This window comes from Caloenas nicobarica, chromosome 20, assembly GCF_036013445.1.
Source record: "Caloenas nicobarica isolate bCalNic1 chromosome 20, bCalNic1.hap1, whole genome shotgun sequence".
Lineage (NCBI taxonomy): Eukaryota > Metazoa > Chordata > Aves > Columbiformes > Columbidae > Caloenas > Caloenas nicobarica.
The window spans coordinates 3,893,559-3,912,856 of NC_088264.1; the positions used below are offsets into that span (position 1 = coordinate 3,893,559).

The 19,298-nt window shown below is 41.3% G+C and overlaps 1 protein-coding gene and 1 long non-coding RNA gene across 7 annotated transcripts in view; one reads left to right on the forward strand and one right to left on the reverse strand.

Annotated features, from left to right (window-relative positions):
* Positions 1 to 15,730, forward strand: part of RABGAP1L (RAB GTPase activating protein 1 like) — a 230,141-nt gene extending 214,411 nt beyond the window's left edge. For 4 of the 5 annotated variants that reach the window (XM_065649001.1, XM_065649002.1, XM_065649004.1 and 1 more), the window contains 6 exons: positions 3,562 to 3,672; positions 6,037 to 6,141; positions 7,323 to 7,406; positions 7,903 to 7,974; positions 9,345 to 9,542; positions 9,884 to 15,730. In XM_065649001.1, coding sequence (XP_065505073.1) covers positions 3,562 to 3,672; positions 6,037 to 6,141; positions 7,323 to 7,406; positions 7,903 to 7,974; positions 9,345 to 9,542; positions 9,884 to 10,039 — 726 coding nt within the window. In that variant the 3' untranslated portion in view covers positions 10,040 to 15,730. Of the gene's footprint in view, positions 1 to 37; positions 1,242 to 3,561; positions 3,673 to 6,036; positions 6,142 to 7,322; positions 7,407 to 7,902; positions 7,975 to 9,344; positions 9,543 to 9,883 lie in introns of those variants that run through there. The other variant, XM_065649007.1, reaches the window with a different exon arrangement.
* Positions 50 to 19,284, reverse strand: LOC135996778 (uncharacterized). 2 transcript variants are annotated; one of them, XR_010607312.1, is made up of 6 exons: positions 18,662 to 19,284; positions 16,539 to 16,586; positions 15,289 to 15,484; positions 14,656 to 14,815; positions 4,715 to 4,885; positions 50 to 2,966 (listed from the first exon to the last, which is right to left on the reverse strand). It is a non-coding gene; the product is annotated as an uncharacterized LOC135996778 (long non-coding RNA). The 2 variants fall into 2 exon arrangements; XR_010607313.1 differs by lacking the exons at positions 15,289 to 15,484; positions 16,539 to 16,586.
* Positions 19,285 to 19,298: the final 14 nt, after the last annotated feature.

The following is a 19,298-nucleotide window of genomic DNA, read 5'->3' on the forward strand; positions in this document are numbered from 1 at the left end:
GCTACCTCCACAATCAAAAGCCCTTTCTAATGGGCTTATGAAGACTTCGCTTTGCCCACATCCAGAAAAGTGCATTTTAACCACTGTTTTCATTCCACCCTTGAGGATCTGTTCATGCCCAAACATCTAGGGTTTGGGTGTTTGCTCAGCAGGAAATGACACTGAATTGCTTAACAAGGTTTGTGCCTCGTTACACCCCACTTGAGCAGCAGCACAGAGAGGATGCATCATCGCCACTAATCTTGTCAGGAATTGCTCCCCAGTGCTGGCTGGGAGGGAGCAGAGGGTGGAGTTCAGCCTCTCGTCTTCCCGAGCTGAGGTTTGCCTGCCACTTTCAATTTGCCGCCTTCTTTCCGCTCAGTGTGTGATGGAAGCTGGAGCGTATCCTCTTTAAAACTCAGAACTAAACACCCACTGAAGAATCAGCAACTTTTTTTTTTGCTTTTGTTGTCTTTATTGGTATTAAAAATTATTTTATATCCTGTTTTCACTGTCTTTACACCAATGGTTGAAAGCAGTATTTGGTCTGTGACTTTACAGGAGGTAAGTTTATTTGTGTTTGTATGTATCAGCGGTGTTTGTCCCTTTTGGAAATGCAGTATCCTCCTTTTAAAAGCCAAGCAGAGTTCACCAGCTGCCTTGTGGAACAGGAAGGAGGAATTTAGGGAAGAGGAATCTCTACTGTTTGTAGAAACCAAGCAATGCGGAGAGAAGGAAATCGCTGTCATAGTAATGTGTCAGTGGTGTGCAGAGAAAAGGCAGGGAGCTGTCTGTTTACACCAAGGACAAGTAGCAGGTCTGACGAGTTGGCTTATGCCAGGTTACAAAACGCTGCCTGTGATGAGAGTCCTGCTGTAACGAACTGGCTCCATCTGTTGAACTTTATGCCATTGCGAATGGTATTTTATAAAACCCTGTAAATATTTCAGAGCCATTGAAAATAGTTTATATATTAACTTGCTTTCAGTCAAACCAGCACAAGCGCTGTTTGCGCTATTTTTGTCTTCAACGTGTAACATTAGGTTTTATTTAGACTTAAGCAGATTAAGAGTTTCCTCTTGAGGAAGGAGGCAGTTTTTCACAGCTAGATCTGGGGGGAGGAGCTGGAAAAGACAAACCATCTAATCACGAGTACTGCCCTGTGTGGAGGAAGAGTAGAGGTGACCCTGTAAGAGCCTTTCGGCTGGAAATTAAAAGTATGGGAATAAGAACATCTCTTAGCTATTGACTGGATGCACAAGGTAAGAGATCTTTAACTTACTAACAGTGTGCCATGTACATTCTAGTTTAAGAGGAGGATAGCGCATTTCCAACCACGTAGCTTGCTTACCCACTTGTCTGCGAATGCAAAGCAGGAACTTCCAACTTCACATTGTGCGGCTTGCTTTGCGGACACTGAAGCTTTTGGCAAAAGCATAGCAAAAATGTTCAAGCAAACTTCTTTCGGGGTTATTTTGCAAAAGTCTTAAGAATTTGCGGATTTCTCCCTCTAAGCAACATCCCTATGAAAAGGTATTGGTGCTGCAGCACCTGGCAGCAATACCGTCCTGATCTGGTCCCAGTGTTTAGGTGAACTCAGGTCTGACTACTGCTCGCTGGCAGAGCTGTATCTATAAAAATCACCATTTCCAAGACCGTCTGAACAAAATACAGAAGTTAAGACATATTGGAGCCTTATTGTTATTAAAGACTGCAAACTGGTTTTACATTTTGAAGATTATATTAACCGTACAGAAGAAATTTACTTTTGAAAATTCCTTGTCCCACGCGGAAGACAGTGCAATTAAAAAGATCCCCAAAGTTATGTGTGTTTTAGCATTGGTTATTTTAACTGTGTTAAAACAAAAGTATTTTACTTACAGTTTCTGTAACAAAACAAGTTATTTAAAGTACAATCTTTTGGAAAGGAAACAAACTTACTTTCCTGTACAGGGCAGTGCATAGTCACGTTGCACAATAGGGTCGCATTAAGGGGAGAATATTTGCAGAGGTTCAGCTTCCTGCCACAGAGGAAGCTCCCACACAGAAGAGACCTTTTTTAGCATCCTCTTAGGGCTGTAGTTGTCCTTTTTTGTTTAAGACAAACATGCAAAATCTTCTTGCAACAGAAATGAAAATTGCAGTTTCACGGTGATGAGTTTGGAAAGAAAAAAATATCTGAGCATGGCTGGTGAGCAGGAGGAAGTGAAGACAAGTGAATAATGTGCTTATGCAAAGAAACCACATTTATATAATAAGGCATTCACTGAACAACTCCTGGAAATTTTTTGCTGCGGAAATTTTTTGTCTTAAGTGCTGACATATATTCCCCTTTACTGTTTGTTTTTGGTTTTGTTTTTGTTTTTCTTGGAGAACATAACTTACCTTTCAAGGTCCTTCTTGAAATCTCAGCATGTAGGTTATTGTTCTTCCACCTATGAGTTTCCACATGAACTTGGTATTTTTCCTCGAGTTTCCAGAGTGCACAGATTCCCTCTGCAGTCTCTTTTGGCATGAAAGACAGACCGTCATTGTGTGACTGAAGGCCAGCTCATTTTTTGCTCTCTTACAGTCTGAGGAGTGTACCTCTGTGTGCCTCACCTGGCTGTGTTCTTCCAAAGACAAAGATGTGTATTTGATGCGGGCTCCTGGAAGCCCACTGACCCACAGACATCTTTTGAATATGATACTGTTTCTTAGCCCTAGAAGAACAGTCACTGACGCCGATTTTTAAAAAAAACCATGAATTACTAGTAATTCTGTTCATTCTTCTCTGGCGTACTTACCTTCTCTAGCTAGTGCTCTAGGTAGTCATTGCCTGTGCGGAGTGCGTAGGGAGCGCAGTGCAGGGGACAACCAGGGCCTGCGGTCTCAAAGTTCTGCATTGTGTGTTGCTGTGCATTGCCCATCAAGCAGGTTCGGGGCCCGTGCTCGGGGTTGGGGAATGAGGTCCCCTCTCCATCTGGCACTTTTTCTCAGCACGTATCCTGAAAAACGTGCATCGACGTCACTGATACAAGTTACAGAGAAAGTGCGCAAATGGCGATACATACGTTACAAGCAGTAGGGAGTTCCGTGATAAATGCTGTTCTTTACTTGGTCCCACAGAAGATGGGAAGTTGGCACTAGATCGTCTACAAAAGGGACTACTTTTATGGGTTCCTGCAGACAAAATTTTGTAAAATGGTGCAGCACAGCTTTCTATTGGAAACATTATTATGAGTTCTCTCTTAACTGGTCCCTGTTCACTGCTGCTGGGTGGGATTTTATCTGCCTGATTTCTTTTGATGATGAGCAAGCAGAAACTAAGTGCTTTTGTGGAGAGGACTGTGTTTACTTTTGACAGAGAAACCCTACAATCAGTGTGTCCCTTATGCGACACAAACATAACTATCGGGATGTAAGTGGAATTGCTGCATTTGCACTGCCGGCTTAATTCACTGTTGTTTCCCAGAGCAGCAGTCCTGTCTTAATGTGCACTCTTGCCTTCTCAGTGTTTTCCACACACAATATACTCACTTATTGCTCTTTAATATTGATAAGGATTAACTTCCTTTTCTGGTTCTTCCTTTCTTTCTGCAGAGGGAAAACCGCAGGCTCCAAGAAGCAAGCATGCGGCTGGAGCAGGAGAACGATGACCTTGCCCATGAGCTCGTAACAAGCAAAATTGCCTTACGGAATGACCTGGACCAGGTAACGCTAACAGAGATGGGTCCCAGCTCAGGCTTGGCAACACCATTTTTAGCAGCCCTGCCTTGTGTTAAAGTGAAGCATGGCCACAACATTAGAAGTATAATTACTTGGGCTTTTATTTTCCTGACAACCTCACTTCTAGTTGCAGTCAGAAAAGCCGGATTTCCATGTGCACGTTAACTGTAGCAATTCACAGTGGTGTCTTAAAAACACTGACTGCACCTTCTCTGTTGTGGATTGTTTCAGAAAATGTAAGCCACAACCTTTAGGCAGGTACCAAACAAAGAACAAACATTTACTTGAAAAAGGTATCACTCCTTGAAAGACTAATTTCAAGGGAAGTTGCCTTGCAGAATGTCTGCCACCTTATGTGGAGCTGTTTTTCACAGCAGTTTTAGTACAGCCAGCAGAATTCAAAGATAATGAAGTGGCATGGCACCAAAAATTAGAAGGGCTCCTGGGTGTCCTTTGATAAGTGCTTTTGTTTCCCCATGAAGTCTGTAATGTGGGTGGGCAGCAGCATTCGGAGCCCCTTTATCTCAGAAACAACTGTCAACCCTGAACCCTTCTCTTTCTGGAGTGTTTTAACAGCTACTATTAGGGTACTGAATACATGAAGGCCATACTCCAGCACACCTCGTGCTTAGTGCCTTGCTCAGTGAGGGCTGTAGTACCTCTTAGATGTAAAATCTTTTCCTGCAAGGGCCTCTCAGTTTGATTTCCCGTAGTTATTTGGCTTTCTTTATCAAACCTCAGAATTGTAAACATTGTTGACCACAGTTGTGCAATTTATATTCCTCTTTAGTCAGATCCTTGACACTTAGGCTCTGCTGATTTGGATCCATGGGATTCTACAAATCTGAGCCGTCTTGATGAGCAAACGCAGATATGCGCTCCGCAGGACAGAGCGGGCAATCTCATGTGAAGGCCAAAAGCAATGTGCTGAGGTGCTCTATCTTCACCAGGAATAGCTGTACATAAAGCTGTTGCTGCCTGGCTTGTTTTTTTCTCAAGTACCATGGCAACGCTGCCAAGCACATACCTTTGCCAGTCCCGATCCTTGCTCTCCTGCATTTTAGCAGCCTTTCTGTAGATCAGAGTGGCTCCATGTAGTTTTCCCACACCCTACCGCAGCTCACAGGCACCAAAAGAAAAGCTCTGTGCTGCTCCAAGGACAGGTGATACCATACACCTCTGCAGCTGCTTGGAGAACCTAGAATGAACACATAGAATGACAAAAGATTTATAGTTCCTTCAAAGCATATCTTAAACAGGTCTTTCATCAAAAATATCCTTGTCATGCCTGAGTTCTTTTGTTTAAGATGTCCATCTTATTGATTTTCCATTCTTTCACTGCTTGTTTTCCTTTCTCCCATACAGTCATATACACACTAGGCAGTGCAGGAATCCTCAATCGGTCCCTTCAGTCGTGGCCCTGCTGGAGCTGCTTCCACTACCCACAGCTGCCACTAACACTCTTGTTAATAATTAACACTGTGGCAGATAGACAAGCTAATACCACTGGTAGTGGTAGAAAAACAAACTGCAACTCAGAGATAAGTTCTGTAGTGTTTTTCGTTGTTTACAGTACCATTTCCCCTCTTGTATTTTCAGCAAACTAGGTATTATTTGAGCACAGCTGTTAGTGCTAGCACCTAGTTGCTGAACAGGAGGGATGTGATGCAGTGTGTATCCCCCAGCTGGGGAGGGCACCAGAACAGATCCAGACACTGCTGATCGGTGAGGACTGCTCACAAAACCGAAGCGTTCCCAATATGTTTCACCTTAAACTTGACCCTTCAGAGAAAGGAGAAAATTAATATTCTCCAGTACACACACAGAGTATCGAGTTTCTCCAGGTAATACTTATTTGCACTGATAAACCATTTTATCTGGTAGTCCTGTTTGTCTCATTTATACTTATCTTCGCCCAGTAAGATACAGTGCAGACACCTAACGTTTTCTACAATATCTGGCTTCCTCACTTACAGATACAAAAATGCAATGAGTTATCTAAAGTTACACAGGAGCTAAATCATGCTGCCCTCACTTAGATTAATATTGTTCCCAACAAATATTCTATACATCATTGTGTTTGGTTCGTATTAGGACACAGTATCTGTGCTTGTCATCTGGGCATAGCTGACATTTGGCAAAAGTTGCACAGTTGTTGAAACACAATGAAATAACTTAGAAAATAGCTACTTGAAAAGGGAATTTCATTTAAACAATAGGTTAGGTGAGCCATCAGGGCAGGAAAATGCAGTTCTGGAACCTGCATCTGCAGTATTACTGAGTGGTATATACAATGCATGTGTATTGGCACAGATAACATCTGATTTTCACCAGCATTTCTAATTCTAGGCTGAAGATAAGGCAGATGTTTTGAACAAGGAACTTCTCCTGACCAAACAGAAACTAGTGGAGACTGAGGAAGAAAAACGGAAGCAGGAAGAAGAAACTGCTCAGGTAAGGCATTCTGCAACTCTTCCCATTTAGCAAGCAAAAAGGCACGCAGAAAAACATGGATTTGTTGCAGTTTTGGAAAGGATTTTGTCTTCAAAATGCAGTCGCAATTAAAAATCTACAATGCTGAGGTATTATTTTTTTTAAGTACGTTTTCCAGTGTTTTCCTTTACTTGAGCTCCAAATGTTCAGTTTTCCATACTTTATCCTCTTCCCAGTATTATAATAATAATTTTCACTGGTGGTGAGCAACCACAACTAAGGAGCCATGATCAGACCTCTTAATTATCTGAACAAGGAGATGGAGGAGCTGTTGCCTTGTGAGAGGCCATTTGGGATTCAGCTGCTGGTTCACTGAAATAAAGCAGTGAACGTTTCTCTCTCGAGCTAAAACCAGCAGCAGAACAGAGTTAAGAGCTGGGAGAATTTTGCTGACCAGACCTGACCTCATACTTATTTGCAAAATGTTCAATCTTAGCTTTTTAATCCTACGTATCTGATGTGCTGAACACTGACATAATTGAAAGTGATACCCTGATTTTTGTTTTTGCCATTTGACAACAGTGACTACAGCAATCAAATGGTAATTCTTGTATCTCTCTCAAATGGAGGTTGCTAAGTTCTCTGTTTGCTATAAACAAGGCAGGGGAGGCCTTTTTCCTGCTGAAAGGGCTCTCAAAATGTAGTGGTTCTGAACAGTGGAGGAATGAGCTAGCTGTATTTTAACACAGCACCACAGACCAAACCAGATTTTTTTTTTCTTCTGTTACAGAGAGGAGTGATAGGGCTGAAGAGATTCTTCTCCCTGTTCCATCTCCAAATACACAATCTCTCTGCCCTTACCTGCTGTGACAGTGTGCAGAAAACCAAAATCTGTAAAATCCACTTAATAGCAATGCTTGTTTTGTGTTCTGTGGACCACTCTGTACCACCATTTAATGCAGAGAATTACCCTACAGGAGAATCCTCTAAGCAGGGATACACTGTACAAGACTCTAGACTTTGTGGTTCTAAATGAATATAATAAGTATTTGTATACTGAGTAAATCAGACTTTTGTCTGAAGAACTGGAATTTGGTAAGAAAAAGCCATAGAACTGTTGTAAACACAAAAAGACTTTGAGAGAACAATCTGATGACACATTTTGAGACCTTACTATGTAACTTCTTTCCTTCAATTCCTAGCTGAAGGAAGTCTTCAGGAAGCAGCTAGAGAAGGCGGAATCTGAGATTAAGAAAACCACAGCCATTATTGCAGAGTATAAACAGGTACTGTTCTGGAGACGCTTTCTCATATTTATTTGTCGAGTTCTTTCAACCTGTTCCGAGAGGTGAATTTTCGGAGTTGCAGACCTCATATTTACATTTCAGGCTTTCAGAAAGCAAGCATTCTAACTTGTCAGAAATAGTTTTGTAGTTTTCCTAATAGTCTCCTAATTTAGGGAATCAGCAATAAACTGTCTTTGAGCTAATTTTAGTACGGTAGCGCGAATGCTGCTTTGCTCTGTGACATAACACAGTGTAAACATTATAAAGCAATTAATCCATAAAATGTTCTGGTCTCCATGTTCAGGTTCTGTACTGAATATTGCCATTTTTTCAGTCTCAGCAGCAGTGGATTTGTTAAGGGGGAATGCATATACCTGAGTGAAGCAGAATTTAGGAAATGTTGGCTCTGACAAAAATCATTGTTAAAAAGCGCAGTTTATATTTTACTGTAGTAAACTTTAGTTAAGAGACTGCTTTCTTACTTTCTCTGCTCCAGATTTGTTCTCAGCTGAGTACCAGGCTGGAAAAACAACAAGCAGCCAGTAAAGATGAACTGGAAGTTGTGAAGGTGAGAACGATGCCTCAACATACGGGATGTTTCTAACACAAGTGTTGCTAAATGCCAGGGATACAGAACAAAACCTGAATTGCAGTCTTATGTCCACTCTGCTGCACTGATGGCCCCACATGCATTTTTCATCAGATGTAAACAAGGAAAAGGTTTATTTTCTTTCACAGTTCTTTATCTTATATCAGACAGGGTGGGACTCTCAAACTGAAGTGCATATAGTACTTGGCTTTTCTTTTTCCTGTTGAAATGTATAATTTGGCAAAAAGTGTAGAGAGACACTATTTACTTGGATATTTTAATTAAATGGAAAAAAAGAAAATAAAGGCAGCTCTCCGGAAGAGAAAACATGTTGCTTCTCTAGAGTGCACAGTAGAGGAGTCAGAACTGGCTGAATGGGAAACTGTTTACATTTGAGTTTCTATAATTTAAGCAGAGTTGGTTTAAGTCATTGGCACAGTTTGGGCCATCCCCAGGATTTCCAGCGCAGTTCCTTCCCCTTTTCTAATTCCCTTATCAGGAACATCTGCACTAGAGGTAAATGTTTCCTCATCAGGTAATAATTCCATCCCTCTGCTTTGTCAGTACCAAGTAGTCAGAATTGTCTTCCCTCTGCTGTAGTTTCTAGTTGTTTCTTTAGTACTCAAGCTAAACCTGATTTTTTGCTTTGTTTATGTTATTGATGAAAAAAAATAATTCTGGGATTGATGTTCTATAGTCTGCTGAAATAATTCAATATCTCATTTTAGTTTGTGCAAGCCAGGCCAGCTGTGCTACTTCTTCAGCCATGAGTAACTGGTTCCCCTCTCCAGGCAGCACAAGAACCTTACTGTTGTGTGTCAGATGTCACTGGCAAAAAGGGACAACCCCTGTGATGCTGAACAAGCACCAACAGGACAGTACTGGCCCTTGCAGGGAGCACAGGCTGCTTGCTTGCTTCTGGAAACATGGAAAAGCTACCTGGCATTCTTTAAAATATCAAAATCTGTATTAATTTGGTCACATGCTTTTATGGAAGACTAAAAGTTCCTAGAGCGTAATTTACTCTTCTGAATTGTGCTGGCATAAATACTGCAAAATATTACAAAGCTTTGGTAGCAAGAGGGCTTGAGTAATTCTAATCTAGGAGCAAAGCCTCTGGGCTTAGACAGAGCATACTGAGTAGATTTTAGGAATTTATATATTGGTTAATATACCCTGGAAATTGTTCGTGAGCTTCTCAAATTCTTTTCAAGTCAAATATGAGAACTGCAGTACTAGATAGTTCAAGATTACTGACAGAAAGGCAGTCTAAGATTAAAAATGGCTCTTCCAGGAAGCAGAGCAACTCCTGTAACAGGGATTAAAAGTGAGCTTTCTGGGTATTTCAGGGTAAAGTGATGGCCTGCAAACACTGCAGTGAGATTTTCAGTAAGGAGGGGGCACTGAAGCTGCCTGCTGTAAGCACGGATAACAAAGGCATAGAAACAGATGATGAGAAGGATGCACTGAAGAAGCAGCTGAGAGAGATGGAGCTGGAACTTGCACAGACCAAACTGCAGCTTGTGGAAGCCAAGTGCAAAATTCAGGTATGTGGAATCCAAGTACAGCAGGGCAGTTTCCTTAACCTCATTGTGCTCAGTCCAAATGACTCTGAATCATGCAAAAAAAAGGTTCCAAAAGGGAAGATATACCTGTACCACTGCGTCTCTGTGAACTTCCGCAACGCTTTTGTCTTAAAAAGGAAAGAAAAGAGTTTTTCACTTGTATATTTAAAGATCTTCTGCTGTTTCTGCAATTTCACTCTGTCTGCTCTCCCCAGTGCCTGGAAGATTGCAAGGAAAGTGCTGGATTGCAGGGACTGAGTTTGAAGATGCTTTTTTATTAATTAATTGTTTTTTGATTGATTCTGACTATTGTGCTTTCTTAGGAGCTGGAGCACCAGAGAGGAGCCCTTATGAATGAAATCCAAGCTGCCAAAAACTCTTGGTTTAGCAAAACCCTGAACTCTATCAAAACCGCCACAGGCACCCAGCCACCGCAGCAGCCTCAGCCACCCCTGCCACCCAAGGAGGGCAGCACATAGTTCCAGCCAGAGCCAACACAAGAGCACAAAGAACAACACAACTGGAACCCTGGGGGATTCTTCCAGTGGTCTCTCCTCTTGGGGAAAGGACAAAAGGCAAGAGTGCAGGCTTGAAGTGAAATTCTTCAGTGTTTTTTGTTCATTCTGATGTGACCCTTTTCAAAAGGGGGAAAAAAAATAATTCCTGTTTTAGGTTGAATTCTTACTTCCCAAACTGCCTTGCTGAAAGCCACGTTCTGATACCTTCATACTTTTACACTTTATTTTATATGACTAGATGTTAAATAAATACTTCAAAACTAGGTCTTTAATACATGACTAATTATTCAAAGTTATTTTTATCTTGCGTAGAAGGTTTTTTCTTCTTCTGGAGGAAGAGAGAGAATGTAAATTGTAAAGTACTGACACATAATCTCTTCATAGAAAGCACAGTGTAAGAAGTACTAGTGTGTGTGCGGGTGTCTAGGATAACTCACGCCCTGGGACCATCTCAGAAGTCGATGGCAGTGACTGCATCCTGCAGAGAAGCACTTTTTGTAAAGCTTAGACCATAGCAAAGATAGTCGCGTGCTCTCTTTGCACAATCGTTTATGAGCTTCCCTGGTAATTTCTTAGTTCTGACTGTTTTTTCTTCAGAAATGCAAGTAGTGAAGTTCTTTGTAGCATTGTCGTTTAAAGGCTATTTACAGCTGAACTGGAATTTAACATAAAGTTATCTAGTTCTCTTTTTTTTATTTAATGTTTATACTAAGAATTCCAAGAAATAATTCCTTCCACTGGGATAAAGGGAAAACTGTTCAACATTTTTTGATGTTTTTGCTGAGAAGCAAAGACCTTGCATTGTTTTGACCTCTTGTAAATCCTGTGCGATAAAAGGTAGGTTTTGTGAATAAAAGTAATGAAAACCTTTCCCTGGGTCTACAAATTTTGAATTTGACACTCAAATGAGGCATCAAATAAAAAACCCAAAAGGCTTGTGCCACACTGTTACATAAAACGTCACACAATATCTGTTTACTACAAGGATTTGATTAGGAAATGCTACATTGGTGTTACTTATTTTTATAAAAACAAACATTTTCAAGTGGAATACAATACCTTAACCTTCCCGTGGGGTAGACTTCTCTGATATTTCCCAAACCTGCCTGCTTGTTTTATCTCTCTTAAGGTAAGAAAATTCAAAAGCATTTGTTCTGACTGAACATAAAGTGTTTCTAGAAATACTTATTTCATGGAAAATTAAACTATTGCTTGAACTGATGGAATATTTTTTTTAATTATACCTGTCATGTCTAAAGATGGTCTTGCAGGTAAACACAATCGCTGGACTAAAGGTTGTGTATTAATTGTTCCATTTACAAAATTGTTTGAGGGACATTAGTTCTGAATTTTTTAAAATTATTTTTAATTCTAAGGAATGCCATATCTTGTCAGTTTTGTACAATAAAATTCAATGGTACCCATCTTGTGCTTTGTTGTCAAGCTTAATTGTGAATTATTTTAAACAGGGTAGTACAAATTTAATGTCACCTGTGCCAAAGGAAGTCAGCTCTTTGAAGTAGAGATCAAAATACAATCACTATCCTGAGACTGCTATCCTGCAACAAAATTCTCTCTTCTAAATGTAAAGAGAGAAAAAATGTTAGTATTTTAAAATGCAAGAACAGTGATTATCTGGAAATCCTAATATGGGGGGGAAAAGCAGACGGAATTTCTTTTGCAAATATTAGGAAAGATGGTCACTTTCTGGCTAGTAATATTTGCATAAATGTTTCCATTCTCTTGACTGTCTAAACCTGGCATTAGTCATTCACTTACCAGTACCGCCTCACACCCATAATGAACTGCATAATAATTGTGAAGTGACATTTAAGAATACATGGTGAACATCTGATGGTTACATTTTAGAGTACTGTGCCAATGAGTGACACTGATGGTTTGACAAGTATCCAAATTTTGTATTTCATTTATCATAAATCATATTTAGAAGTGGATTTAAAACCTTGATTGGAAAAATGCAGTAATAATTAAAAAAAAAAAAAAAGACTGAATCCCTGAGCAGCTGAGTTAACATAACTGCTCACTGCTGCTCAAACATCTTACCCCTCCAACTCCCAATTGTACAGTCGTGTCCCTGTCCTTGTTATGGCACTTACTGGAGATGATTAAAAATAAAATGTGAGTGGAATTCCCCCTCCCCCTATTAGTCTTTTGCCAAGTTAATAAGTTAAATCATCTCAGAGAGTCCACTAAGTACAAGGGGATCACGGGAGCAGGACCTCCCCAGTTCATCAAAAAAGAATGTTAAATAAGCTCACTGTGTTTTGTGGAACTAGCTTTGACCCATCATCCTTCTCAGTGTAGCAGCTCTTTGACTTTGGAAGTTGAGTTTTCTGTGACAAAAACATTATTTCCTACCTGCTAGTCATGATGATTTCAAAAGTTTATAGGATGGAAGCTGGCTTACATCAGCAAAAAAAGTTCCAGAAGGCACTGGCTGCATGATCACTCTTGGCAATGACATAAATGCAGTAAACAATTTTCACCTTCCATCTGTAAATCCAAGGTAGTGTTTGTAGCAGGGGCATTTGGAAGAGTAATATTTATGTGGAAACTCTTGTCTTCTCAAAATTACTGAAAGAATAGGAAAATAGCTCTATGGCATTACCTTGATGAATAAGCATAGTTATATTCAGAAAGAAAAAAGGAGCAAAATGGCAGGATTAAACCAGGGAAGCTAAAATTCTACCTGCTGACTGCACATGCTATTGGGAAACTTGGCTTTCTGTGAGAAAACAAATCTGGGTTTTAATTAGTCCTTTCGGCAATATGTGACAGAGCTAGCGGCGCACACATCCCAGACCGACGGATCTGTCGGGCATAGCTGGCTTCTCGCTTAGCTGTTCAGACAGAAACACATTCAAAGTCTCACTGAAACTTACCTTCATGTGGTACTGGAACAGCTAACAGAGCTCTTAAGTCTGGAGTGATTAGTATTTTTTTCCTGAGTCAGTATTAAACTATATGACCACATGAAACTTATATTAAAAGTAATTTGAATTTTATAAATATATATGTGGAGCTAAATCTCATTTTTTAATTTTATTGAGAGTGCACAGTTCTGAAATAAAGCCTTTGCTTAGGGACAAACATCTAAAGAGTATTTTTTAGTACAACTGTTTCATCTTGTTGGATTCTAATCTGTTCCTGAGATGCCCAACATGAGAAAAAAAAAAAGTACTTTTTTTCAGTTTAAAAAGAAGTTGTTTTTACTTTGACTGTAACTCTTTACAGGATAAATGAAACAAGGCTAATTTAGTTATATATGGTACATCTGTGAACTAGTCTTGTATTATCTTTGTCAATCAAACTTAATGTTCTAAAGTAATAGGACTTATTTCACTTAGTTTAACAAATTCTAAGTGTATCCAAAGAGAATTAAAAAAAATAAAATACAAAATATAATCTGTGGTCTTAATCCAAGAAACTGCAAAAATCCCTGAGGTCTGTAAAACCAGTCTCAGGAAAGGTAGTCAGCCATACAATCAGTACTGCCAGTTGACAAACACAGCTTTGTCCTATCCGTTAATTACTATATTTACTAATTTGCTACAGCTATGTTAAATTTCTTACCTTGTTAAGCATTTTTTTTCCTTGATAGACATTTTAAGGGACTTCTCTTGGTTAGCCTTTGAAATTTCTTTTAGGATAGATGCTTTCACCTATGCCATTGTGTTAAAAACAACTCAAAGTAGCCATTTACAAGGGGAGAGGGAGATAAAAAGAAAGTCAAAACCAGCAAGAATTCAGCCCCTTGACAAAGCATGAAGTATCCCATTCACTTGAGAGTTACCATGTCACTCACTGACTGAATTTAGTAGTAAACAATCTGAATTTACTGGCACTGCAGCACCAAAACTTGGAAGCTATGTAAGTCATGCTTTCTCCACAGGATAAAGGTAGGGCTGTTCCCTTCTATCTGTTAAGTAGCTGCAGTGAAATCCATGAAACTACTTGTATGTGTGGGAGAACTATGCCTCTTATTTTGATTTACTGTTAGACTCAGGGATAATTGGCATACTTCTGCATAATCTAATAAGCCTAAATACCTTTGGCATTGAAAACTGAAACACTCTTACCTTACAACACTGGTTTTCTTCCAAAAGCTATAGAGAAAACCTGAGTATGTGTTACTGTCGGAATGTGCAGATCAGGGCAGAGGTTTTTCTCTGGAGTAGGGACTGTCCCAGCTGGCCAGCACGTTACAGCTGAACCCCATAGACCAGGCTGCTGTGCAAACTGCTGGCTGCACAAGACGTGCAATGCCAGGTATACCCAGGGCTGTGAGTACACGCAGCACCAGGCATCACGTTGTTCTTGCGAACACAAAGGCTTGAACTAAATTATTTTTCCCATCTATTATGCTAATATCCTACTGGGAGCTGTCTCACTACCTCCTTCCAAGTAATAATACTAAGGGGAGCCACAATGAAGCACTCAAGTTTGGACCTGTCAGGTTAGGTATACTTACACCACAGCAGCCTTTCAAACTGGGCTAATCCATAGATGGGTTTTGGGAAATTCAAATAATTTGCAACTGGATAAATAATACTAACCATTAATCAAGATCCTGTCTTTCCCAAGTCAGAAGTCGATGTAATTTATTTCAAGATCGTGAGTTAACACGTACAGGTTAATCCTCCAGGAATACAGGGCTCTCCATTTCTCCTGGATTCCAACTGCTTTGCTACTGAATGTATTTCATGCTATTTTTACCTGAAAAAGAAAAAAAGATATGGGTAGAGAATTAGGACATTACTTCCTCTTATTTTCTTATTCAGTGGGACTTGCCTTTATTTAACCTGTAAAGGAATATATATGTATCTTTGGAAAACTATATCTTATATATAGAATAATATATAGGAAACTGAATCACAAGGGGATAAATACATCTAAAGGATATGGTATCATAAATTTTGTTTGTGATTTGATACCACCAAAATCCTGGGCTGTACTAATTTCCTTTCAGTTTCTCTTATTTTTATATTTTATATAATACATGGATGGTACTACCAATGCAAACAAGAGCTGATGTTCTCAGATTTTTCTCCAGATCCCAATTCCCTCCTTTCGATAATCCCTGGGCTTGCACTGGTACTGATCCCACCTTCAAAAGCTGTGCCAGGAGCTCTCTTGAGCTATGGAAACTGTTGCTTTCCCATGGAAGAAGGTTTTCTGGCTTTTCTGACCTGGGAAAAGATAGCACATGAATGCAGAAAAGGGTCTAATGAAGCATGATCCAGATCCCTCAGAGTCTGCCATGCCAGGTGGATTCACTTCAGCAAATGGAAAACAGCAGCTTCAAAGCTCTGACTCCACTACAATGAAGTTTTCCAGGTTTGGAGTTGATATTTGTTATATAAGTGTGTCCCAAGTATGCAAATCCTAAAGAGTGAGGAAAAAAGAGCATCATATCAGACTTTAAACTGAGAACAATCCAGTACTGCCAGATCTTGTGTAACAAATCCACGTATTATATAAAGTATAATACAGAAATATGTGTAATGCTTGTTATTAAAAGTGCAATTCAATGTCCATGGTCACAACAAATGTTTACTTTTTTAATTGTTACAGAATTGTTTGGATCAGTACCTTGTTATCATTGTGTGAACGATGCCTTGTAAAATAAATGGAAATGCAAACAAAATGGGAGTAAGGTGCTTATTTTGACAAGCCATTTACTTAAGAAACAGCTGGAATCTGTTTGCAATAATGAACAGCTGCAGGTTGGTTTTTTTTATCGGGTTTTCTGATAGAGGTCACTCCAGCTGGTTATTTTCAGGCAGTTCTGCTGCACTGAGACACAGTGATTCGACAGATACACTGTCCAAAACGGGCATATGTTAACGTAGCTAATTCCAACCCATCCGTTAGGATAACGTTCTTGTTCACAAAGGGTAACCTGTTGCACAGGAGTCTAATGGTCAGGCACTGTACTCGAGAGCTGCCGAGTCACCCTGGGCCTCTGCTTCACATACTAGTCTGAGGTCTCCAGCACAGAGAACGTACTGGTAAATATGCTTTTCTTAAAGGTTGTTGATATATAGCAATGGGGCCATAGGAGTTGTTGTTAAGGACTTTATACTTCCCTGGAGTACACAAGAGAAATACACAAGTGAGCCACGAAGCACCGTGTCTGAAGGAAGAGACAGGGAGCAGAGGAAAACAGCAAGAAATGGAAAGCTGACTCATACTAGAGAAGCGCAGCTGAGCGACAACAGGACAAAGTGGCATTTACAGCAGTCAAAAGTATTCAAATGCTTTATAAAACCATTATTCCCTGTGAGCATTTGCTCTAGGATTTCTTTGTTATTAATTGAGATGAACAGCCATTGTTCTCAGAAAACTGCAAAAGCACAAAGCACTTGAGGAGAAGATATGAAGGCAAAGAGGCAGAAAAGTTTACGTTTACCAGACATAACATTTTGTATTGACTTACTTCCACATCACTATCCAAAGATTTTTTGTCATCAGTTGCTATCAATACCTGCAGACAGAAGCAGAAGGAATGGCACTAGATAAAGAGGCCACATCCTTTGCAGTCCCTCTCAGATGCTTTTCTCCCCATCTCTAGAGCTGCTGAGCCCTGAGGAGCACTCTGCAGTTATTTTGTCTGCCAGGCAGTTTCTGTACTGCTAACTCCAACATAGCTCCTTTTTCTTCTCCGGACAGAGGAACTGTTCTGATTCCTTTCCCCCAGGAGAATGCCTGCCGCTTGGCTCCTTGTCAGGATGCAGCATTGTGGCAGTTGCACATGCCCCTGAGATCTGGAGCCTTCAATGGGGCAGTCGATGGCTGTTTTAGCACTTCTTGTGCCCCACTCTGCCTGTCCCCACATACACACCTAGGGTGGTACCAAGCTGCTGACAGTCACATCCTCCCCTACCCCGGGGCAGGGTGACTTCACCTCCACCAGCTGGTGGGACAGGAGGGGTGGGACCCTCAGTCAATGACAGGGTCCTTAATGGGACCCTGAGTCAATCGACAGGGTCATTAACAAAGGAGGTGCCCAGAGTAGCTGCGAAACTTCTGGACCATGTTGTAATTCCCCTAGGCAGACCTGACCAGGCTATAAAGCAGGGTCCCCGCCAAAGGCTCCCTTAGAGTGGTCTTCTCGGAGCAGCGGGTCTATGAACTGGAGCCCTCCCTTTAGACTGGAATGCCATCTAAGGAGACCTCCCGGGATTGAGAGTGCCTCACCTCCTCTTTTGGGTGAGTGGTTATTTACTGGATATATCTTTGAACGAGTCCTTGCCTAACCCAGGCAAGTGATTATTTCTTGTAGGTACCCTGGAGTCAGAGGGCTCTGGTTTTGTTTCTTGTGAGTGTATGCATGCATGCTGTGGATCCTCATTATTCTTATGTTGTTGTACCCCAGTAATCTCCTCAACTGATATCTGAACCTGTATTTTATGTTGTCAGACTGCTAACTAATTGTATAAATCCTGTTTCTAGTCGGTTTATTGGCTGCACTTTTCACCAATACAAGACTTACAAAAGTGACAACTCTTCCACGAGGATGCTGCCACCCAAGTGCCATCAGCACTAGAATGCTCCCAATTTAAGGATACAAAATAAAAACTGGTTTTAAAATACCTAAACAAACCAACCAACCCACCCAAAACACCACCACCACACAAAAAAACCACCAAAAAAACCCCAAACAAAAAAAAACCACACCAAAACATCCCCCCCCCCCCAAAAAAAGGCTCACAAATGCATTTATGAATTAGCAAAAATGTTTTCTCTTCTATCTAGAAATTAAATTATAAAGCATATAAAGCAATATCAATTTAAAATCTAAAACTATGAGTACTTCCTAATATAAAACCACAACTGAGTGGAGAAACTGACTAGCAGCAAAGGAAAAAAAGCACAGAAAGTCTTTGCTTGTGTCTGTGGCCGCTTAACAGAAAGATTATAAGGAAACAATTCCTGAATAAGCAGCTGCCCTTAACCAATTAAACAACCATGCCATAGAACTAAATTCCAGTTGACCATATTGTATTTTCCAGACAAAAGTAACTAGCCCAGCTACAAATGCTATTGCTGAAGACAGGCAGGCCAAAGCTTGGTCCTAAGAAAATTAAACATAACTGCAGAGTTAGTTAAGCAGATCTTTCCTGAGCCTTGCTCAACTGCAGATCTTGAAGCACTGGACCAGAAGGTTATGATAAACACTTCAGTAAATATCTGTTAAAACTGCCTTGTGGAATGCAGCCTTGAAAATAAATCCTTGGCTTCAGGTTTTCTATGAACTTACCTTCATCTGATCTATTCTTCCCTCTGTACACGTGCAAAACCAACTTCATTACAGGTTAATTAACTCCTGGACATTCACTTTGGAAGAGGAAAACCCCCTAAGCCCGTAAATCAGCACACAGGCTGGCATTCCTCAGTTTGGTGAAACATGTATCTGGCACCCTCTTTTAGAGTAAAACGAATAAATGGCACCGTCTTTTAGAGACATCTACGTTCTAGTCGCTAAAGGCCTGTATTATGCCTTGGGTTCCATTGTTTATAAAGGGCATGGGGGAGGCCAACACTGACTCCTCCACTTACCTGCTTAAACAAAGATGGCTGTTGCTTTTTTTTTTTGGTTCCTCTGGGAAATTTTAATGCCTGACTGGAACCCGAGGATATAGAACCTCTTTTGTTGTTGTTCAGTCTGCTGATTTGGCAACGGTGGGGAGAAATGCCTCGCTACACCTATTTTTCTCAGGCAACTGCAGCCGCGGCTGCAGTACTCAGGTCACGAAGACTCTTCTGGAAGCGCAGATATTGCGGTCACACAGGGGACCCGCTCGCCCCGGCCGACGGCTCCGGGCGGGCTCCCAGACGCGGTTCGGGGAGGGAGGAAACCCGCTCGGCGGTGGCTGCCACCCGGCCGGCTGCCCGCCTCACACAGCGCCGGGCCGCGCGCCCCGTCCCCTCAGGGCGGCACTAACGGCCACTAACGGTCACCAAGCCGCGCGCCCCGTCCCCTTAGGGCGGCACTAACGGCCACTAACGGTCACCGAGCCGCGCGCCCCGTCCCCTCAGGGCGGCACTAACGGCCACTAACGGTCACCGAGCCGCGCGCCCCGTCCCCTCAGGGCCCCGCGAGGCGGGAAGGCCCGTGGCCCCGCCCCTCAGCCCGGCAACGCTGCTGCCGGTTGCGTGTCGCCATGGCAACGCCGGGAGGGATGACGACAGCGGG